Here is a 24,879-nt window from a genome sequence, read left to right on the forward strand (position 1 = left end):
ACCTCAGTGCAGATATCAGTCCATTCGATTGCAGTAAATAAATGAAAACTGTAAAAGGAAAGGCACATGAAATGAACTGAGTGATATCGGCACACTGATTGAACTATCGGCACACTTATTGCATCACAGCTGGGATTTTTTTTTAGCATAACTTGCACTGTCTAGAGTGCTATAAAAGATATATACTTGATTCACAGTTGCATATTTTCTTTGCTTATGTTGATGATGTTATTTTATCTAGTTTAGTATTTTCCACAAGAAAAGGGAAAATATTTTAAAGATTATGTTTGCTGAATTTTAATTCTTTAGTTTACAAAAAGCAAAAGATCATCCTTAGTGTGCATCTACTGATATGAAATTGGCCAAAGGAGTCATCTTGCAACAAGATAATGCACGGCACACACAACATTCGAGACTTAGGCAACATTATGTAACTGTGGGTTCGAGAAATTACTGCCTCCATCACTCACTGAATTTGGCTCCAATGGACAGTTTTCTCTTTCCAATTTCAAAAAGCTGGAAGATCAGAAATTCGACAGTGACAATGCTGCGAAGGAATGCAGTCAACAACTGGTTTGAGTAAAAATCTTCTGAATTTTACTTGAGTAGATTATGAAAGCTAGTGGATTGTGCCAGAAAGCGTGTTGACTTAAGGGGGGGGAAGGTGTTAATAAATGGGTCTTCACAACTTTCTGGCATTCTTTCTATGAGAGGCTAGAAACTTTTCAACCTCCTCTCATATGTAATAATTCCTTGGATTTCAGTTACACTCATGTTTCATGCAGTTAAAACATTCAAATTAACTACACACAAAACTGGTTAATGAACTAATAGAGCAAAAAGGCATTTAGAAATAGCAAGTTTGTAAAGTCACTTACTTTTCTGCCTAGCCATAAACTACATTTCTTCAGGGTAAGAACAATCTGATAGGAAACTTAAATGATGCATGCATTAATGGGAATGCATATAATTGACGTGTATCTGAATGTAGCAGCACCAGATATGTTTATCTGCTGCTTAACAGAATGATTTTCAATTTAAGCTTGGTGGTTGTTGGTGCAGATTGTTAATTTTTAGTTTCAACTTAAAGATTTTACTGCAGTCTGAAATGTGCAATTTCAGACTGCAGTAAAAATGAATTTTTGTAATTAAAAATATATATAAATAAAAATAAACAAAAACAAAAAATGCTTTTAAAACGATATTCTACAAATATATTTACTTTCATAGTACATATTTTGTTTTATTTATCATTATTTTAAATTTGCTATTTAATTAAAATAAAGTAGGAATTACTACTACTGTGTTAGCGAAGTGAAGCAGAACGTATGATAAATAATGGTTCTGTTAAAATAATTTGGTATGTTTTTGATATTTGTCAAAAATATTTTTCGATTTGACATAATTTCGTCCTTAGCAAACTTTCAAATAAACTTCTTCCAAGTACTGTTCTACTTGCATCCTTAATTTCTTATCCATTTCATTAATATACACATTACAACACTGAACCAGTCATTTGGTAAATGGCTCATTCTCCTCTAACTATTCAGCTTTAAATTTCATTAAATTATTTAATTTTCTTTAATCTTTAATAATTAATCTTTTCACTGAGCACATAAATATTAATATATGATACAGATGTTTGCCACTGAATTTTTAGATTCTTTTCTTTCCAGCTGACTCCACATTGTTTTTAATGCAGTTAGAATAACCATTGTTACATAAGGTGCAACAGTTATCTTTTATTTCTGATTTAACATTACATTGTAAGGCTGCAAGTAAAACTTGAGGCAGTCATCACTTATGGTATGAGCTCCTTTGTGTGTGTTGCATGCAATCATGGGATTAGCAAAGATCCTGAAATGTAAAGCCTAGGTCTGTAACTTTGCAGAATAAGGTGGTGGAATAAAGTTTGCAGAATAAGTTACTTGAATATTCTTAAGATGAACATTATCAAATGTCCAACAATCCTTTGCAATTTAATTTGAGATTTAACACCATCTTATACACAACATAATCCATTAAAGATGAATTTTAAAATTAACACATGTCTCAACAGTTGCAAAACTATAAATTCTGCTTCCCCCTACCATATTGAAAAACAGCCCACAGGCTCTTTAACAACCATACCAAACCAGCCCCTCCAACAATGGCAGTATGATAGTTTGCACTTTCGAAAACCATTAATACTGTCATATTTACCAAATTATTATTTTATTTTTTTGTATTTATTAAATTAGATAATAACCAGACTTTTCACTAAATTCCAACATAGAATATTGATAAAATTTAATGGGAGCTTTAAATTATATAATTTGTTTATTCTGTCTTCCATGCACCCAAAATCTGATCTCTGAAAATTTAATTTTCTATAGTGAAATTTAACTATGTATCTAATTTAAAAATAAAAATTATTTAGAAGCCTGCAACAATCTTGGGAGGCATTGTAGGGAAGGGGATTACAGAATGTAAGGGTTAAAAATGCTTTGCCAAAATTTTGGCAGTAGCATACACAGGAGTCCATGTCATACCTGATCTACTGTGTATTTGGCTTAATTTACAACAAAGGAGGCACCAGTATTTGGTGTCACAAGGTTCAGGAACAGGAAGAAAATACTTTGCTAGTCCATATTATTCATATATACAAAATGACAAACTTTCAGCCTTTTTTTTTGTTTTGTTTGTCATCTGAGGACATTCCCATTCATCACAAAAGAAATTTTTACAAATCAGTAAGAAAGCCCAGCCTTCTGTCTACACTTTTGCATGAGTGCCCTTAATAAGAACTGTTTCCTTGAAAGCTGTCGAACATGCTGAAATAAAGAAATATATAATTTAGTTATCAAATTTATTCAAGCATGCAACCAATAATATCAAAGAAATAACTTAAAAATAACCGATTGCAAAGACCTCTAAAATTTCTTGTACTAGGGTACCATTTGTATTCATAATTATTCATTAATTTTATTCTGTAATAAGGTGAAATTTACATACATACAGAAGTAGTATTGTAGTGGAGGACACACACACACACACACACACACACACACACACACACACACACACACACACACACACACCCCCCCCTCTGGAATTCAATTAATAAGCCCGATATGCACAGTATACTCTTTGCTTTTTGTAACATTCATAGAGTATACTTTCTGCTAATTTTACACCTACAGCACTGTGTCTAATGACTCTGATAAGTACAACGAACAAGTACAGAGTGGGAACAAAAAGAATGATAAGTACAGGGAAATAGAGTGGGCCGGCCAGTTGTTGTTATTTGATTTTTAGGAGCATTAGCAACTAAGGCCATATTGCTCCGGGATACGCGGTAGTCATTCCCTGACCTTTCCGCATCCTCCGTATTTGGTGGTGACGGGCTCGAACCCCGGTCTAATCAAGAAGCGTGTGCTACGCACTGCTGCTCCTTCCCACCTGGCTACGGAGGCGCCGTTAAGGGGCCGGCCAGTAAATCAGATTGTCTTATAATGGGGGGGGGGAAGGGATTTTAACTTCCCAGATACAGACTGGAACTTATGGGGTGGTCACTAACATGCTAGCAACACTTATGGATTTATTGGGTGATTGTTTTCTACAACAGTGATTCTTCATGCATTAAAAATCTGCAGATAAAGGAACCACTAGGTGGCAGTGATCACAATATACTGATGTGGGATTTACTTAAAGATGTAACTACTATCAGGGGTAAAGGGAAAGGTTTTTGCTTTGGTAAAGGTGACTGGAGTGGTCACAGGGATTTTTTAAATTCTATACAGTGGGACAACTGATGATGCTACCAACAGCAAATTTTAAACTGGAATCATTCAAGGAATTAATCTTTGAAGCTACTAAGCTTTTCATACCAATTAAGAAATACTATTCAAGGTTTAGGACTAAATGGATGTCAGATGACCTAATGAGACTATGCAGAGAAGGAAAAACGCACGGGATTCATATAAGTTATCAAGAGACACAGATGCTTATGGTAGATATAAGATAATCTGTAATCAAGTCACAAAGGACGTTAGGCAAGCAAAGGCAGATTATGAGAAATCTTTGGCAAATGATGCAAAGAAAAACAGTAAAGACTTCTTTATTTATGTAAACTCTAGAAGGAAGTGGTTAAATCAGATTGGTCCACTTGACATTGATGGTTCGATTGTTGATGCACCTGCTGAGGTAACTGACAAACTGAATGAGTATTTTGCATCTACATTCACACATGAGGAGTTATTCAGGGAGGTGAGTGCCAGAAGTTTATCAAACTCTACAAAGGAGCTAAATGATTTTGTAATAACTGAGAGCAAAGTGGAGGAGAAATTGAACATAAGAAAGGCTCCTGGGGTGGATGGGATCTATAAATTTATATTAAAGGAAGCAGCAAAGGAAGTCCCCTTGGACTGGAGATGCACATATGTGTCCCCAGTTCACAAAGGGGGATCAAAGGGTGACACGAGTAACTACAGAATCACCTAGACAAGACTGTACAATGAACAACTGCAGTAATAGTTCAGACACAGCATGGGCATGTTAATGGAAGTCTTGTCTCGCCAATTTGATTGGATACTATGATGTGGTTACAGGGGAACTGGATGCAAAAAATAGTTTTGATATCATATACTTGGATTTCAGGAAACCTTTTGTTACTGTGGCACATGGAAGACTACTGTACAAATTGGAGCAGTATGGCATTAAGGGCAAGTTGCTACAATGGATAAAAGGATAGTTTAGTGGAAGATGGAGTGGTAATCAATGGACATTGCTCTTCATAGACTAATGTTATTAGTGGAGTCCCCCAGGTTCGGTGTCGGGCTCGTTGTTTTCTGCACTTATCAATCAATGATACTGATGAAGGTATATCAGGGTATATCTAAGTTTGCAGATGATACAAAGATTGGCAGGGTTGTTAATGATAGTACGCTACTGCAACAGGATCCGGAAAAGTTGAGCAGATGGGCTGAGAGGTGACAACTGAGATTTAACGTTGACAAATATAAAGTACTGCAATTGGATAGCAGTAACCCCAGAGTAACATATCAACTGGGTGGTACTACACTACCACCCAGTTGATATGTGGGTAGTGGAGAATGAAAAGGACCTGGGGGTAACTGTGCAGTCAGATATGAAGTTTTCTGAGCAGTGCAGACTGGCTGGAAGAGTAGCTCATGGTGTCTTGTCAATGATATACAAGAATTTTTCTAGCAGGGATAAGGAGGTGATTGTCCCCTTATATGAGGCAATGGCCAGGCCACACCTTGAGTATTGTATACAGGTCTGGAGGCCTCATTTTAGGAAAGATGTAGAACTGCTGGAACAAATACAGAGGCAACAAGATTGGTGAGGGGAAAGAAGGGTTGCTCTTACCAAGAAAGGCTTAAGCTCTGCAAATTGCAGTTTCTGGAGACTAGGCACCTGCATGGTGATCCAATTTTTAGTTGTACAAGGCCTTGAATGGTTTGAGCAAGCTCAATGCTGATGGGATTCTTCCTCTTGCTCTGATTACTCACCCGAGAGAACATAAATTCAAATTGAGGAAAGATAATTGTAAAATAGATGTGCAGAAATCTGGCCTTAGCCAGCGGGTGGTTGATTGCTGGAACAAACTTCCATCTGCCATTGTAGAAGTTGACAGCTTAATTAAATTCAAGGCAGAACTAGACAAACATTTGGAGTGAATGGATGGGTGAAATGGGAAGTTTTCTCCCTTCTTTGGCTGATGATGTATAAGCTTGCTTTCTTGCATCACATGCCTTTACTAATGCTAATATATATATCAGATATACTTGCATAATAGGACAGCATTACTCATAGATAAGGAAGGATAAAGTTGCTTATATATTCCAGAAGAGTGATTTTCAACTACAGTTAATTCCTGACTTACGTAAGCCTGATTTAGGACTTATGTAGTTTTTTTGGTAAAATCGTAAAGATACTTTCTGTATAATTAAGAGTGAAGTCGAATGAAGGAACAATAAGTTTTTATTTTCGTTCCCATATAAACTATGTTGGATAATAACTTGCGGCATAGCTAGAATATAGGTAAATAACTAGAGTTAACATTTCATTTTCTGCTTTAAAAATTCTTCAGAGAATATTTGACAGGTTTTTGAGACAGGTGAACTACATCATAGCACTTCAGAGAAACCCCCACAACATTTAAGCCACGTAGACTGTGTCCCACCAGTTATTTCTTTGGAGAATTACGCTCTAGCCCTTTGTCTCTACATCTTTTCCTTCCTTCCTTTCTTTCTGGATTGTAGAGTCAGTTAAGTTTTGTTTGAGAGCGAAGTGGAAGCTTTTGTTTGCACTTTGTATATAATATTTGTTACACATCACGTTATTGTGGTGAAGTTGAAATTCACAGTCTTACCATTTTCAACGACTTCAGGTCAAACTATCATTGTGTGGTGCACGCTTCATTCACATAGTGTGTGTCATAAGGTGTAACAGCATCTCTTGTGAAGTTCTTTACAGAAAATTTCATTTTGACCATTATCATGGTGCTGCCTAAGGGAATAAGTGACAGTGGTACTACTTCATCACTGTCTCTAGATAAAGTTTTTAATTGTTATAGTATATAACTATTTTTCTTCATTCTTCTGAGGATGTGGCTTTTAAAATTTTGGCATATCAGGGATATAGTAGCAATATTTTATTAGTCATTTTTGAGTTACGTAAGAAGTCCTGGAATGTATTTCTTATATATGTCGGGGACAGACTGTATTGGTATATCAGTTTATAATGCTGATATATAGATGTAAACAATTTCATTAATAAAATTGTAAGTAATTATTAAACATATCAATAGCTGAACAGTTAAGTTGCAGACAACTACTTGATCTTTGGAAGTGTGCTAAATGCTTACTGAATTAATGGATGACCACACTTCTTACAGACACTTTTTTGACAAGTTAGCATATATGCATAAATGTCCCTACTGTCTTCACCATGCCTGTGTGTCTGTACATCTGTCTGCATGTAATAACTTGACTCCTGGTGGACAAATTTTCATTAAATTATTTGGCTGTTTTAGAACAATTTGTTAAGCCTATCAATATTTCATTCAAATTGGACCGACATAAATCTAGCAAATTTTATTTTATTATTTTTTTTTGTCATACACACAGGCTATCCACACACCATATATTGTAATTGAAGCAGTGGATAACATAAAGTATAGAAAAGAGGTAATTTCAAGCATAACATTGTAGGACAGAAGGAACACATTACTGTGATTAAACCCGAAGTCCAGCTGGAAAGTGTCATCACAGTTACCTTTTTTCTAAATTTCCTATAATTTTATCCTATTGTTTGTTTGTTTGTTATTTGGTTTTTAGGAGCATTAGCAACTATGGCCATATTGCTCCAGGATATGCGGTGGTCATTCCCTGACCTTTCCGCATCCTCCGTATTTGGTGGTGACGGGCTCGAACCCCGGTCTAATCAAGAAGCGTGTGCTAGGCACTGCTGCTCCTTCCCACCTGGCTACGGAGGCGCAATTTTATCCTAACTTTATTCTTTATAGTAATCTAATTCATCTCTGTGTGATTTATGTAATATTTTTGACAAATTACATCAGAAGCTTAGAGACTGGATCTCAATATGACCCTCTAGTCTTATTTCAGTTTTCGATGTAAAATCCCTGGCTATTGGCCATGAAGGGTTGTATTACTGCAATGCAATAAAGATTTTTAATATTATGTTTGTTGCTATGTGCTAAAGTGAAATGTTCTTGGTCTGAACAAAAAGTCACTGCTTTTTGCTTTTTTTTTTTTTTTTTGTTATTATTAGTTTATTAAATACATAAATCACAAATTACTGCTATTTTCTTTTGTATTAACTGCAGCAGAAACATTAAATGTTATAATTCAACGATTATTAAAATCTAGGAAGAAAATAAATGCATTACGGAAGTGTGACAGTACACTATGATTATAAAATTACAGAGCCTGAAATGTTACATTTCATTCTTGCAGCTTAAAGGCAGATGGGTCACTCTGACTGCACAGAAAGAGAAGAGAGAGAGAGAGAGAGAGAGAGAGAGAGAGAGAGAACATTGTCTTGCATGTTGTTCAGGATCATTGTTGACTCTGAGTCAGATGGATGTTATTGCTTATATCACTTCATTTGCGCACTTCTTTATATGTATATATGTGCATAAGTTAACATATTTTATATAATTATGGATTCTAAAGAATTGAAAAGTGGAATAAAAAGAAAGCACAATACTTTTAACTATCATTAATAAGTTCAAAGTGATAGAACCAACTTGAAAATGATGTTCCTGGAAAAAAAAAAAAAAATCTTAAAGGCATTTAAAATTCAAAATTTGACGTGGAGAGTGATAAAAGCAGTGTATCATATAGACAGACATTAAAACCCCAAAACAAGTGTTGCTGGAAGAAGCTGTATTTAAGTGGTATTCACAGTAACAATCAAGTGGCATATATGGTGTTGAGCTAACGGCAGCACAAAAAAAAGTTTGCAAAGCATCTGAAATTACACAATTGTACTTGCAATTCAGGACGGCTGTGGTGATTTAGACAAAGGCACAATATCACTAATAGAAAAATTTGTGGTGAAGCCCTAAGTGGCGATGTTGAAGGTGTTAAGCTATTTAGAAAAAAATTAAATGAAATAATAATAGAATCAAGTCTTTGTTATTCTCAAAGGGTAGATGGTCTACCATGCCAAAACAGTCCCGTTTTCTTTTGAGTGGCCAACACTAGGGCGGTAAAAGAGCAAGGAGAAGTTTTCAGCACTTCATTGTGCCAATGCAGATGGAACTCATCGACTAAAGTCTGTTGTTGTCGGCAATGCTAAGAATCCAAGGGCATTAAAAAACTATGTGCATATTGCCTGTTGGTTACTACAACTTGCAAAATGCTGGGTTCACACAAGAAATTACAAAGAATTTGTTCCATAACCACTTCGTACCTGAAGTCAAGAGGTACCAGAAAGAAGTGTTGAAATTTTCAGATTAAAGCACCTCTAATCCTTGGCAATGCCCCTCCACCCCATACATCCAGATATTGAAAATAGGATGGTAAAATGAAGTGCTTGGCTTTGCTGCCTTAATGCAGCCCATGGACCAATGCATCATTATGGCCTAAAGGCTCTACAACTGCAAGTTCCTTGATGAGGTGAAGGTAGTGCTGGAAGACAGAATGGATGAAGATAACACAAGAGGAAGAAGAATGCTGGAAAATATCAAATCATACAATATCAAGTCTGCTATTAAGTCAAATCTTCAACTGGGCCAGTGCATGGAGGTTGTTTGTTTGTTTGTTTGTTATTTGGTTTTTAGGAGCATTAGCAACTAAGGCCATATTGCTCCGGGATATGCGGTGGTCATTCCCTGACCTTTCCGCATCCTCCGTATTTGGTGGTGACGGGCTCGAACTCCGGTCTAATCAAGAAGCGTGTGCTACGCACTGCTGCTCCTTCCCACCTGACTACGGAGGCGCCAGTGCATGGAGGGACACTAAAAAGGCAATTTTAGAGCCAGAGAACTTTCAGACTGTGTTGAGGGCAGCTGGAGAGACTGAAATAATGCAAGAAAATATCCAAGATTGGTTTGAACTGGAAGGAGATCCTGGATTTCAGCTTCTGACAGAGGAAGAAATTGGTGCAGATATTATTCCAGATTAGCAAGGATTTACTGTATTTAATCATATTAGTTTTTAGTAAACTTTCAAGTTTTTATTAATTTTCATTGCTTTCTAAATTGAGAGAGGAAGCATTCGAGATGTGGGCGTGGAGAAGAGTGGAAAGGGTGAAATAGGTGGAGGGTGAGTAATGCGGAAGTGTTGAGGAAAGTAGGTGAAGAGAATGTTAGTAAAAGAACTAAGAAGACAAAAGAACTTTATAGGATATGTATTGAGAAGACAAAGCATGTTGAGGAAAGTGATTGAGGGAAAGACGTGTGGGAAGCGAGCTGTTGGGAGAAGGAGAATTGGAATGATAGATTGGATGGGAAGAGGAAATTATGCAGGACTTAAAAGCACAAGACAGAGAAGCATGGCATCAGTGGAGCCCTGAACCTGCCTGAGGCAGAAAACTAGAAGATCATCTGTGGGCCTTATGCGCATTGCATTAAAAATGAAAACCTATAGAATAAAGTTTGCTTTCTTAATGCCTAACTAAATTATTATGGCAAACTATTCTGAGGTGTTTATCATCAATGTATTGGTTGTATTCATTAACACAATGGTGGAAAAAATTCAGAAATTTTAACGGTTTTGCTATATTTTCAAGTTAAAAAAAAAAAGGATTAAATTGAGTCAAAAAGATGGATTTTCCATCCTAAATCTGGAGGCTAATCTACATACCAGGAAGTATTTCTCAAACGTCAGCTAGTGACAAGAACCAAACTCATGCAGATACTCTTCCCCCCTAGTGCAAGAGAGAGAGAGAGAGAGAGAGAGAACATTTGGATCACTTTACACATTACCATACTGATACAGTGTACTGTATTGGTGCACCTTCTCTTCGAAACAATTGCATACTTGCAAATTCACTGAAGGACTGTGCCAAACATCATACATATATTCCAACTCTTGAAAGCGATAGCACCCACTGTGAAAAACTTGAAAAATATTGTTGCCAATAATATCTGAAAGTATAGTATGGACACTATCTGTAACCTATGCCATTGTGCCAAGTGTGCGCAAAATGTGTGCACTTAAAATAAGAGAATACCAAAATTATGGTCTTTATCCACACTGGGATAAAGTACATTTGCTGTATAGTAATGTGCAACTCAACCCTTATATGTTGCTTCATCCACAAGAACTTCAACACAGGAATCAGACATTTTGCATGTAATGGTCCATCTAAAAGTAAATACTGGCCTTGAAACCAAGAATACTGAAAGAAACTTCTGCAACTAGATAAAGTATGCATCAAATATTTTCTATGATTTGCCGAGACTCAAGTAAAACTGAATATTACTGTGTTAAAAATGTTTACTACAATAAATAATAAAAATAATGTATATATTAAAAGCTAAATATTATTTACAATAACATATCACAGGTTTATAAGGACAGATGCCATCTTGTCAACTACATTTCTAACTTAGGCAGCCTCTATATAACAGAATACCCAAACCTGGCTAAATGCATGTTACTGTTATTAGTTTTACAGCACATCAGCATCTTAGGACATATTACACTAATGTATTATGTCCATATGGGTATGTGTTTACAGGTCAATTTGCACATTGAACATACTTAAAAAAAACCCAAAATAACTCAAGGGGAGGGGAAGTCCCAGTCCTTCTCCTGAAACTGGCCATGGCATAGTTAGTGTGATTTCACTACAGCGTGAAATCACGCTAACTACAGCTAAAGTGCAATTTTTTATCTAAAAATCAGAAAAATCTCAAATATGACATAGCAAGAAAGTGGAAATAAGGTAGAAAAATGGGTAAATAGTCCAGTGCAGCCAAAGACAGTAAATGCAAAACCTAAGCAGAGCATGGACAATAAAACAATAACAAAAAAGTTGGAGACAGAGAGAGAAGTTAACTAATAAAATGTGCACGATAAGAAATATATAATTACAGTCAGTTCTGCTATAATACGGATTTTTGCAACACAAATTTGCTCTGACACGACTGATATATCAGGGAACAATGCAAGTGAAACATGATTTTTGCGTTGCTCATGTGTGATTTCGTCTGCAAGTAGCACTAGGTAATGCAAAACCAGGTGCCAAGCTGAACGTAGTGACCTGCACAGCAATACATAAAAGTTTATGAAGCTTAAAAAATGTCAGACATGTGAGAGCTATATTTCCCATTTACTGTAGTTGTACTGGTCAGAGACACACTGTTGTCATTCACTGTATTCACAATATATTGTAGGCCGACTCATGTTTTCAGGAGCTCATATTTTTCTGTTTGAACAGAAATTTCATGAGGTGTGACAGCATGAGCAGAGGATCACATTTCTTGAGGTCCCTACCATAAAACAATTTGCAGTTATCAGTTTATTGGGCATTTCAGTTAGTGCAATCTAATTATAAATGGTTAGTAAACTTAATCTTACTGCATTTGCGATAATACCAATAGCTGGAATTATGTGGATTTTTACATTATTATGGTGAAATGTATTTCCCCTTCCATGAAATCTTCAATCATATAAAAAACATAAATAAAATTTAAGAATCTTCTCTTCATTCCTATTTTTTAAGCTTTGTAAACTTCTCACTTGTGCAATTTGTGCGTCCCGTGTTTGTTGTTATTGATTGCGTATCTTTTTTACTGTTTTAAATTTTACAATAAAAAAAAAAAAAGAAAAGAAAATGTCAGTGAACAGAAATATCAATTAAACAATCTTTATATCTTGTCAAGGCAAAATGCTACATTTACTGCAATATTTATTTATTTATTAGAAATTTAAGATATTTAAACCTGATATTTTATTGGGTTTATAACTTTTTTTTAGTGTTTTACTTACCAGACTGAACTTTTTTTTTTGAGTGCTCTGCACCTATCCCTATTTTTCCCATAAGCCCTGTTGTTTTTAGTGCACGAAATACCATAACGCAGAGATTTTTAGGAACACATGTACCACATTATAGCAGAACTGACTGTACAAAATTGATAAAATAAAGATGTTGCTACACAACTTATAAAAAACCAGCCTCTTGTCAAGTCAAGATAAATTGACACGTAGGCCATATTACACTAATGTATCAATGTATTTTGTCATGTATTTTACTTGCAAAATACAAGACATTTTGCTATTTTGTTTGTAATCCTGGCTGTTGGCACCTGACAAGAGGCCAGTTTTGTAAGTTGTGTGGCAACATTATTTTATCAATTTTGTAATTATATATTTCTTATTATGCATATTTTATTAGTTATCTTCTCTCTCTCTCACTTTCTTTAACTTTTTTTTTTTTTTTCTATTATCACTTTATACACAGACACAAAATAATCACAGATAACAGAAGATAATAGAAGGTAACAAATTAATCTAAATGCTCCACAAGGCAAAAAAGGAAAAAAAAAAAATTTCCACATCATGTCCAGGCTATTGAAATTTGCTTTCCATATTATTCAACTAAGTTAATATGGAAGGCAGTATTATTATCTTTATAAATTCTGTTAAGAATAATTATTAAATAACAAATACAACTCTGATAAGATCAATAAATACTCTTAAGATGTGTACGAGGATATAAGGACAAATCAGAAAAATTGAGGGTTATGGGAATCTGGATAAGGATGCCTGCTGCACTGTATGTGTAGATTTGGTGATCAGAAATTTTACTTTTGTGGGAACTTCGCTTACAATAATGCATTTATATCAAAAACAAGGAAAGGATAACATTTATATCCTAATTTGTTCTTTATAAAAGAGTGCTTAAAAATATTTTAAAAGTACAGTCATTTAGTGTTTACTTATTTAACATGTGAAAACCTTGTACTCCAGAGAAACTTTAAATAAGGAGGGAAGGTTCACTGTACTAGAATATATTTGTTAATACTGGAAATCCTAAATGATTTCTCATTTTGGATTTCCAATATTAACAAACTGAATGTGGCAAAGATTAGTGTTAGAAGAAACAACAAACTGAATAGCAGAGAGGTTAAATAAGGTTTAAATGTAATTCTTGAATGGCACACAACTGCAAAGCAAAGTCAAGTAAGGTCTCCTCATATTGCCTAAACATACATTTCATAACAAAATGCTCGTAAGGCATTTGCATCTAATATGTCTCATGGTCTTACATGTGATGAAAGGTCTGCTTGTCTACTCTGATTTATAAAGTTGTATTTCCAGTGGTGGTGGTGAGGGCTTACAAAGGTTCATGGACAATGAAAATTGGATTACTTACTCTTCATTTCTTAATTTTCATGAATGATCTCTCTCTGTCACAATGTCAAGATTTTGAGGCTGCTGCTATTCCATTTTATATTCAGGGACAGTTACAGAACCAAATGGTGTTTTGCAATGTATAATGTTACAATTAATTGCATCTGTGAGGCAAAATATACAAGAAATAATTTTGTTCTAGTAAGATACAGTATATTTGCACAATTAGTTAAGCAGATAGCCATTACTGTAATCCAAGCAACACTGAGAAGTGAAAAGGTAATAATGAAAAAAATAACTTAATAAAATTATTATTCAACAGCAAATCTCACCACTAAAAAAAAAAAATTTTATAAAACGTTATATAAAATTTTATAAAACTTCATATAAAAGTAGGAAAAATAAATAAATAAATAATACTCAGGGGCCTTACTTTAAGAAAGACATCTAAATCTATAATTCCTTTCCTGAGTGCTTCCCCTAAATAATAAATGGCATCTTCAGTGGCATTCTCTTCTGCAAATGCATTGAGTAACCTGAAAGTATGTTTTCATTATTTTCCAGTACTTTATATTGGGGAATATCTAGTCAAAGACATTTTTAAAAGTAATAATATAGTGCAATGTTAAAATAACAAAAGGTCTTGGAGGACAAGAACAACAAAAGTTGTATATGTATTATGCTATAAACAAGTTACGAGTGACCCACTTTATTAGATACACCTACCACTTTCGTGAAATGGAACACTCCTTCAGTAATGGTATCATCCTTCTACCACATGATAGGAAGCAGGTGGGCAATTACACAGAAATGCTGAATGTGCACAATTAAGTGTGAGAATGGGCAAAATGAAGGATTTCAGTGACTCTCAGAAATTGCAACTCTGCTGAGGGTTACATATATGACCATGTTGCAGGCATATCAAGATTGATCCAATAACGAAACATGAGACCAACAGCAGAGGCTGACAAAGTTTGTGAAAGGAGTAACAGAAAGGCAACAATCAGTCAAATAATAACTTAGTGCTACAGTGATAACTAAAGAGGCATTAGAAATGATTCCACTCCTGTCAGATCAGCAAAAAACAACAAGATATAGTTAGAGTGAACTGAGGAACACCAACATTGTAAAATGTTGCCTGAGCTGACAAATCATGGCTCCTGCTGTTTTATGCTGATGGGAGGAAATTCTGGAAATGTTCATGGGCACTTGCCAGAAATGGCAAGTGCCCATGAACCCATCCTGTCAGATGTCAGTGGTGCAGGCTGTTGGTGGCAGTGTAATGATGTGGGGAGTGTTTTCATGGTGCACACTAGGTTTCTTGATACCAGTGGAACAACATTTTGGTTGGCACAGTTTATCTGGAAATTGTTTCCAAACAGGCACATCCTTTCATGGCTGCAGTATATTTGTCTATGAATGGGTTCTTCCCACAGGATAATGCACCATACCACAAGGCCAGAATGGTACAGAACTGGTTCCAGAAACATAAGAGCTAATTAAGCTAATTGTGGTGGCTTCTCCAGTAATCCTCATAATCAAACTGAGCACCTATGGAATGAGGTGGAACAAGCTTTCTGAAGTAGAAATCTGCAACAACTGCGAGATGTAGATGAAGTAAGATGGACCAGTATCCCTGTGATATGTTTGACACCTCACTGAGTACATGCCGTGACAAATCCAGACTGAAAGGTGACCTACTTTCTATTAGGAATGTAATATTTAAAATTTATTTTTAATTATTTAAAATTTTTAAATCTTTATTTAAAATTTATAAAATTAATAAAATGGCCACTCAGTGTATTATGAAAGTAATAACTATTTACAGTCCAAAATTTAGAGCTCGTTTATGTTATTCAAGTGTGTGAGATCTCCTTATTTAATCTCACATACTTGTCTTTGGTGTCTGATTTACCACAAAAGTGCTTGTGGAAAAGCACACACAAAACACAAATTAAACACAATTTACTAAAAATACAAGAGGTTAACTGTGTTTTAATCTGTAGTAAATTGAATTAAAAGAGAAAATTCAGCATAATCATTTAGAGAAAATTGTTGAGAAAGGTAGATAGAAGAATACTCTTCCAAATTCAGAGGAAATACAGAAATGCTGGTATCGGTAGACCAGACACATCCAAGCCTTTTTTGGGCTAAGAACTAAAACAGATAATACAATGAAATTCAGGGGGCCACATGATTTGGTTTTTAAAAAAAAATGTTTAAACCAATTTACACCACACTAAAAAAGGAACTACACATCAAAAATGGCACATGCACAGCACTTTCATTTTCAATAGGGCATTAAAACAAAACATGAAGTTTTTTTCCCACTTTAGTCATCACTAAAGTTATTTTGCTACCAAATATATCATTTTTTGGAAAAATTTCCTGAAATCTCTAAGTTATGGACATTAACTGAGACAAATAAATCTTCACTATAATAGTGATATTTTTAAATAATAAAGCAAAAATAAAATAGAAGTTCTTAATGTAAAAGAACTTTACTTTGCTAGTTTACTGCAGAACAGCAATTAAACTGAAAAGTGTAAATAAACTGAATTATGGTAATATACTGTTCATGCAGGACTGGACTACAGCTTCATAGGATGATTCTAGATGAAAATAACTTGCAAAATTCCTATCACATTAATTAAAAATATTCCTTATTTTTAGTATTTTAATACCATAAATAAACCAATATTTAGGCATCCTTTCATGAATTACATTCTATTCATAGGATCAGGGAAAGCAGGGCTCTGTAAGGTTTGGTGGTGGTGATAACCACAGTTGCCAGGCCAATGTACATATTTTTAAGTAGTACAAATAGTGTTACCATAAATCTTTATGAAGCTCTTTTGAAGATCTATTGCCTCCTCAGCTAAAGATAAAACAGACTTTTTTAATAGCATCCTACTTTTCCTCTACCTCTTGTATTGATGATCTTGGTAAACTACCCCCACCCATTCTCAGTACACTCCACTCAATAGCCCCTGTGGTCATCCATTAAAAGGATGTTAAACGAATTTTGAGCAAATCTTGATGCAAAGAAAGCTCCAGATCCTGATGGTATTTCTCTACTTGTGCTAAAAACCTATGCTCCTGAACTTACTCCTGTTCTGTGTCATCTTTTTTACACTACCTTATTCCAGTGGAATAATGTAGTGTAAAAATCCCTTCTGCTTGGAAATTTGCTTATATCTGGAAAGTTCCTAAAAAAAGGGTGACAAATTCTTCCCACCAATTATCATCCCATTACACGTACCTTTTTTTTCCCCAAACTAATAGAGATATCCATCAACTGCCAACTTAAAAGCTGTCTCAAAACCTTCCATCTGATCAATAACTGCAAATGGATTCATTAACTGTAGATCCATTGGTGATAATACTGGCTTTTGTTACCCATCTATAGACAAATTCAATGGAAAAGTTTGGTGACACTCAACAGTCAGTTGCTCTTAATGATTCTAAGGCTTTTGATCATGTTTGCCATAAAGTTCATCTAAACAAGCTTCCATCTTAATATAATGATTTTCAGCATATCAAGTGTGGATTCACATCCCTACAGTCAGAGCACAATCATAACTTATTTAATAAATGTTTTTTAGAGAACTTATTTAATGGGGTACAGTTTATAGGTAGACTTCATTATGTAGATATACTTACTGTTTATATATAGGTGCTGTTGTAATTACAGCATCATCAATAATTAGGTCTTCCTGGTTTTCCATTTTTGTAAGTAAATTTTTCATTTCTTCATTTTTGTCTTGTAAAATATGAACATTTTTCTCCAGTTCCATCTGCAAAGAATCAAATAAACATGTCATGTAACAGATACATTCATTCTTTGAGAATTTTAACTTTATTTAATAGTTGCATATTTTAAGAAACTTTTGGAACAGCTGTTAAGTTATAATAAAACAAGTTTCATAAAACAAATATTCTTAAACTGCTGGAAAGTTCAATTTAAAATGCTCTGAATTAAGAAGAATTTAACTCTTAAATATAGTAGTTTGAAATATTTAAGTATTTGTTTCTCCAGTAAACTGATTAAATTTAAAATTTAATCATTGTCAGCAAGATATTGCAATTTAGTTTATATGACATTTTTTATTTATCGTGGACTGTGCAGATGAGATGAAGTAAAAATAAATGCATAGTAGATTTTAATTGGATCTAATTTTATTATTAAAAAGTTGCATTCGAAAAATTGTGTGCTATACATTCTATGAAACTGCATTTTGCATATTTAACCCTCAAGTGAGCTCTTAAATCTATCACCAGCTCAGTTGTAGCCTCTTATAAATTGAAACATTATTATTCTTGAATAATGTAAATAATATTTTAAAACTGGAAATGCCATCCTTTCTCTTAATGCTAAAATGCAGTGTTTTCCAAAAGTGGGTGTTGCAGCACACTTGGATATTGTGTTGTATCTCAAAGGGTGTTGCCCCATATCAGCACTGTTTTCACTGATTTCCTTTCACTGCATATAATGGTGTAATTGCTTGATTAAAATACAATTATTAAGTGTAATACATTAAAATTTACATTTATTTCTTTGTGCTACATACCCTGCAGTTGGTCCACTCTGGATACATATTTTATCTTTGAAAGCCATTAAATGATTGCCAGTATGGATTCCGTCAGTGTCGATGCACTGGTGATATTCTGGCTTATGTTACCCATTTATGAACAAATTCAATGGAAAAGTTTGGTGAAACACAAGCAGTTGCTCTTGATATCTCAAAGGCTTTCGATCGTGTTTGGCATAAAGGCCTTCTAAACAAGTTTCCATCTTATGGTTTGCCAATTGTTTTTTGTAATTGGTTATCCAGTTTTCTCTCTGATCGCTCACTGAGGGTGATGGTAGATGGCTCTCTGTCTTCTAACTTCTCCACTAATGCTGGTGTCCCCCAAGATTCAGTTCTTTCCCTCACTCTTTTCCTCTTGTATATTAATGACCTTCTTCCATTGACTGGAAATCCTATCCATAGTTTTGCCGATGATAGCACATTGCATTCCACTTTCCATTTTGAGAAACCTTGCCTTGCTCAATCAGCTTCAACTTCTCAAATATCTGCTACCAATTCCTTAAATGTCGATCTCCAGATAATTCTCCAGTGGGGCAAAGACAACTTAGTTGATTTCAATCCTTCTAAAACTCAGTCTTGTCTTATATCTCGCAAAAAGGATTCTTCTGCTCCTATGCTTATCTTTAGTGACACTCCGATTTCTAGGCAAAATGATATCTCTTTTGGGGATTACCCTGATTTCTAATCTCTCTTGGCACAAGCACATTACAAATATTGTTTTCTCTGCATCTAAAAAAACCTTTTCTCTTTCACTCTCGGCGGCATTACTTTTCTTCCAAACAGTTGTTCACGCTGTACAAATCGCAAATCCGCCCTACCATGGAATACTGTTCCCACATCTGGGGCAGTGCCCCCAAAACCTCTCTCAGGCTTCAAGATTCCATTCAGAAGAGGGAAGTTAGGTTAATTAACGACTCTTCTCTAACAGTCTCTCCACACGCTGTCTCATAGACATAGTTTCTGCTGCATGCCTCTTCTACAGATACTTCCATGGGCACTGTTCTTCTGAATTGGCTTCTATAATTCTCGCTCTCTTCCAAAACAGTCCGAACACATGCTGCCACCAGCCAACATCCATTTACTGTCCAACTTCAAACTCACAGAACCAACTTTTCATCTTCCTCATTTATTCAATCAACTGCCATTTTCTGGAACAACCTTCCTTCATATGTATTTCCTGAAAATTACAGTCTACAGAAGTTCAAGTCTAATGTCAACAATGTTCAAGTCTAATGTACCTCTGTTGTTTGGGGTTTTCATAAAAAAAAAAAAAAAATATGATAGTTGATTTCAGATGGTCTTGGTTAAGTTTGTAGTTAGTACTACACATTGCATTTAGTACTTCCCCCATTGACGGCCTCCGTAGCCGAGTGGGCAGGAGCGGGAGTGCAGTAGCACACGCTCTTTGAGTAGACCAGGGTTCAAGCCCCTGACTTCTGAATACGGTCGATCTGCCAACCCGCACTGGACCAGCGTGGCAGATCATGGTCCATTTCCTTCAGCATGAATTGTTGAGGAGGCTTCCATCCTGCAGTGGGTTGATAATGGCTGCACTTTACTTTTTTTTTTACTTCCCCCATCCTCCACCATCTCATTTACTCATAAGCAAGTGCCTGAATGGGATATGACATGTATAAACACACCGTGCCATTAATGTATTGCATTTATAATTGATGGTATATTTGTTATATATAAAAATTTTAAATAATTTTCTCCTTTAGTGTCTGTAGCTGATTTAACTCGAAGTATATATATCTAGCTGTTCAATTTTTAGTAGTTCTTTTTCTTCCAGTGCCATCTCTGAGTTCAGAGGTTGGCAATCACTTTTTTGAATTCTTTTCTATCTTCAGCCAGCCTGACAAGTTCTTTGAATCCCAGTTCTGCCCATCTCTTGATGTTATCCATCCATGAGGTTTTCCATCGGCCAACTCCCCCTCTTCCCCTCCAGGATCACCCGCAACAACTCTTATTTCCTTCCTCTCATGATGTGTCCCAAGCACCTTCCTTCTTTTCATGATGTTCATTATTTACTGATTATGTCCTATAATTTGTAACACTTGTTCATTAGTCATCCACTTCATCCAAGGGATCCTCAGCATTCTTCTATACATCCACATCTCTAAGGACTCCACTCTCTTCACCACTGAAGCCCTGAGTGTCCAAGTTTCAACTCCATATAGAAGTAGTGGCCACACATAGCACCTTACAAACTTCATGCATATTGCCAGTGCAAAGTTTTTTCTGAAACCAGCGATTTATATTTCATGAATCCGGATCCCGCGATCTGAATTCTGATATTAATCTGATCATCGGGGTCTAAGTTTTCATTCAGCCAGCAGCCGAGGTATTTTCAGTTAATAATTTATTCCTACCTTCCAGCTTAAATAAATAAATGTGTCATTTTTTAAAATTGCAAACCTATCCGAAATAAAATTTAAAAGTTCAATGTTTTATTGAAAACTTATAGCAAAATAAAAAAAATAATAATAAATATATATAACTGTAATATTATGTTACAATAAAAAGAAATGGAAGTATGCCAGTAGCGTGGCAAACCAGTAGAGCGAAGAATTTAACATGCAAAAATAAGGTTAGTGTAATGTTGGGGAAACATTATTTAGAAAATAGAGTCCTAATTAAATAAAAATTTAGCGGGACTCCCCCCCCCTTATTGATAGGCACCAGTTTCCGAAACACGTGAAATATCACATAACTAATTTAGAAAATAGAGTACAAATTAAATGCAAATTTAACGGTGCCTCCTTATGACAGGCACCAGTTTCTGAAACATGTGAAATATCACACGTGTAAATGTAACCTGCCAAAATTTACATATGTGATATTTCACGTGTTTCGGAAACTGGTGCCTATCAACAAGGGGGGGGGGGGGGGCACTAAATTTTCATTTAATTAGGACTATTTTCTAAATAATACTTCCCCAACATTACTCTAACCTTACTTTTGCATGTTAAATTCTTCGCTCTACTGGTTTGCCACGCTACTGGCATACTTCCATTTCTTTTTATTGTAACATAATATTACAGTTATATACAAGCAACATGTTGTGGTTTTTGCATTTTTGCTACCACTGCTGTCTGCTATACTGTCCTTTTTTTATTTTCACTTATTTTTACTCTTATTTCTGCGGCCTAATTTTAGATGCATTTGGATTTAATTAGAATTATATATATATATTATTTTTTTTTGATATTATACTACATGAAATATTAATTTTATCTTTTTTGTAATACTTTTTCTAAGATGGGTAACTAAATATAAAACATTGTAAACTTATGGGAAAAAGTTTACTGTAATTCTTAGGAAAAAAATAATAACTGCAGAAAAAATTATAAAAATTAATCTTTTATAGCCCTGGTATAGTACAGTTTATTAGCTATAGCACTATTTTTTGATACCCTTTGCAATGCCTCAAAAGTTATTTTTCATGCCCATGAGTAATTTACATGTTAATGAGGAGGTTCAAAGAGATTTATATTAATCCAGAAGTAATTGTAATAGAAGGTTGAAACAAACATCACATATTACACCTTTTCAACATCGTCACTAAACAAAATAAAACATTTTTGCCACCTCTCAATACACTGATGTAGGCCAGTTTTGTAGAAGTCCTCTGACTGTCCTTGAAACGACGAATCAGCAGAAATCATCTCATCGTCAGCAGCAAAGTATTTTTCCATGAAGAAAGAACTTCAGGGTAGGAAGGAGGAAGAAATCTGAGGGTGTAAGGTAATGGGAATAAGAAAGATGCAGCAATATTTCAAGCCCACATTTACAGATACAGCTCACTGCAGCATAGGAGGAATGTGCCAGGGCATTATTGTGGTGCAGGCACAAACCTTTTAATAGCTTTCCCCCATCTTTTTTCTTTTATAGCAACACACAGCTTTATGAGGAGGTTGGAATAATACTTTGACAACACAGTACAGCCGTTTTGAAAGTAATCTGTTAGTATCACACCATGCTGATCACAGAAAATTGATAGCATTACCTTGCTAGCATTTGGTTGCATCTTTGCCTTTTTTGGGGAATGGTGATGCATGCTTCCATTTGTTTAGTTGTGGGTTCATAGTGATGGATCGTCCATTGTGACTAGCCATGGAAAAACTCCTCTTGCTTTTCCTGGCACATCAACAGCATTTCATGTGCACACTGTGCCCTTTCTTTCTTCAGGTAAGGGGTCAGAAGTCTGAGAATCCATCTAGGAGACACTTTATTCATTTGCAACTGTTAATGGATGATGTTCTCCACAGATCCTACACTAATTTGGAGCTTTGCAGCTAGTTCTCTGATGCTAATTTGGCAATCTTCCAGGATTAATGTTTCAATTTTTGCAGTACTCTTCTGTTACAGTAGTTGCTGGGCATTCCTGGGATTTCTTCATCACACAGTGAGGTTCTCCTATGTTTGAATTGTTCATACCAATGTACTGTAACCTGGACAGTCTTCTCCATAAACAGCAACCATTTCTTCATGGATTCATGTTTTGGGTGGGTTTCCTTGTAGAAAAGGAACTGAATCACTCATCTGTATTCCACCTTATCCATTGACACATTTACTGATTTATACTTCATTCAGTGCTGCAAAGAAAAAAAAATTAATTTTCAGATCGAAACCAAAATTTGTATGGTGGCTATAGATATTTCAAGGTATCAGGCAAAAAAATTTCGTTCTATCACAATTACTTCTGATTGACATCTGTTGCAGTTTCATTAACTGTCCTTTTTTTTTTAAATCAAAAACTATTTCCACAAAAATGTTGCTGAGTTGTGTAGGGTGATTTTTATTCATCTGAAGAATAAAAAATATTACTTAGAAACAGAAATTAACATTTGAACTATATTTAGCAGTGTTAGGAAATCCATGCCACATATTCAATGTGCCCTCCACGCTTATCAATAATGTGTTACCATCAAGCTTCAAAGAACATGCTCCAACGTTTCCTCCAATATAGAAAAAAAATGTCATCTTCAATCACAGTCTTCAGCCCAGGAATGGCTTGTGGATTCTTCAGAAAGTCTTTATGATAATCCCAGAGATAAAAATCACATGGGTTAAATCAGGTGACACTGGAGGTCATGTCAGTCCTTTATCATACACCTAAGAGTAGCAGTTAGAAACCACCCTGTTGTCAAAAATTTCACCCAGGAACTCCAGGGTCATTCCTGCAGTATTCAATATTGCTAACGAAATCTCCAAACTCTATAGAATGCTTCACCGACAACTGATATGTTATGTTTAAGCTTTTTAATTCTATTAATTGCCATCTTAGTAATTTTGAAATTTAGTTGAATTTCCAGTTATCTAGATACAGGAAAATTCTGAAACAAAGTTTGTAAATATAATTTTCTTGTGCAATAATCATAACAATGAATTGAATATCTTTCTGCAGTCATCTAAACAAATCCCAATTTTTTTTTGCCCCACAGTATGATAATTTCGTATTATATCAAAGAGCATCCAATTTCTCATGGGAAATATGAGATGACTTCACATACAATAACAAAATTTTCACAGAACATAAATCAGTAAAAGGGAAACATGTCCGTAGATATTTTGTATTTCTGCCACCTGCTTATTTGGTAATTATCAGTTTTCAAATTTCTGGTTGTAACTCAGTGGGCAAAATGGTTGAAAGCATGAAAAAGTTATGCCCTGAAATCTATTACACTTCTGCCTACAAATTAATAATGGTGTCATAAGTCAGAATCAAAACCTTTAAAATTTCAAAGAATATTTAAAAATACCTGTTCATTCTGCAGCTTGGCAATTATCTGCTGTAATTTTACTTTTCCTTTGTTTAAATCATCTTGTGTTTTCTTCAGTACATCCATTTCTGCCTAAAATAGTTTTTTCATATAGTTATCAATCAAAAAACAGACAAATTTTAACAAACAATAAATTATCATTAATACTGTCAATTGCTCAGGCTATGCACAAAGGAACAAATTCAAACTGAGGAAAGATGGTTGCAGAATAGATGTTGGCTGAAGGCAAAAACTTCCACATGGGTGGTTGATTCCTCTAACAAGCTTCCATCATTGTTGTGGAAGTGGATAGTTTGTATATTCAAGGAAGAAATTGACAAACTATTGGAGGGGGATGGATAAGTGAAATGGGAAATTTCGTTTTCTTTATTATTTATATACATGTATATATTTTTTGACTGATGCTGATAAGCTTGCTTTCTTGCTATTATTAATACAAATTAATGTTAATTCCTAATATTAATAAGCACTGCTATGACTAATAAAACTTAATTTGCACAAAGCTCTTTAAGAAAAGATTTTCATGGAAGAATTAGTTGAACATACAAACTGAAATTTGGTAAATTATAATTTTTTCATTCTGTGACTATTCATTTTACATAATGACACTAGGAAAGCTAACAAATTTATATATAATTCTTTAATGTCTGTCAATCCATCTATCTC

The 24,879-nt window shown here is 34.8% G+C and overlaps 1 protein-coding gene across 1 annotated transcript in view; it reads right to left on the bottom strand.

Moving 5' to 3' along the window:
• Positions 1-1,650: 1,650 nt before the first annotated feature.
• Positions 1,651-24,879, bottom strand: part of TSG101 (tumor susceptibility gene 101) — a 106,078-nt gene continuing 82,849 nt past the window's right edge. The window contains exons 9-12 of the mRNA XM_090386854.1: positions 24,193-24,285; positions 17,499-17,632; positions 14,269-14,371; positions 1,651-2,813 (exon numbers count right to left, since the gene is read on the bottom strand). Coding sequence (XP_090242980.1) covers positions 2,730-2,813; positions 14,269-14,371; positions 17,499-17,632; positions 24,193-24,285 — 414 coding nt within the window. The 3' untranslated portion in view covers positions 1,651-2,729. The remainder of the gene's footprint in view (positions 2,814-14,268; positions 14,372-17,498; positions 17,633-24,192; positions 24,286-24,879) is intronic.

This window comes from Mastigoproctus giganteus, chromosome 12 (genome assembly GCF_048544385.1).
Source record: "Mastigoproctus giganteus isolate SK-2022 chromosome 12, ASM4854438v1, whole genome shotgun sequence".
Lineage (NCBI taxonomy): Eukaryota > Metazoa > Arthropoda > Arachnida > Uropygi > Thelyphonidae > Mastigoproctus > Mastigoproctus giganteus.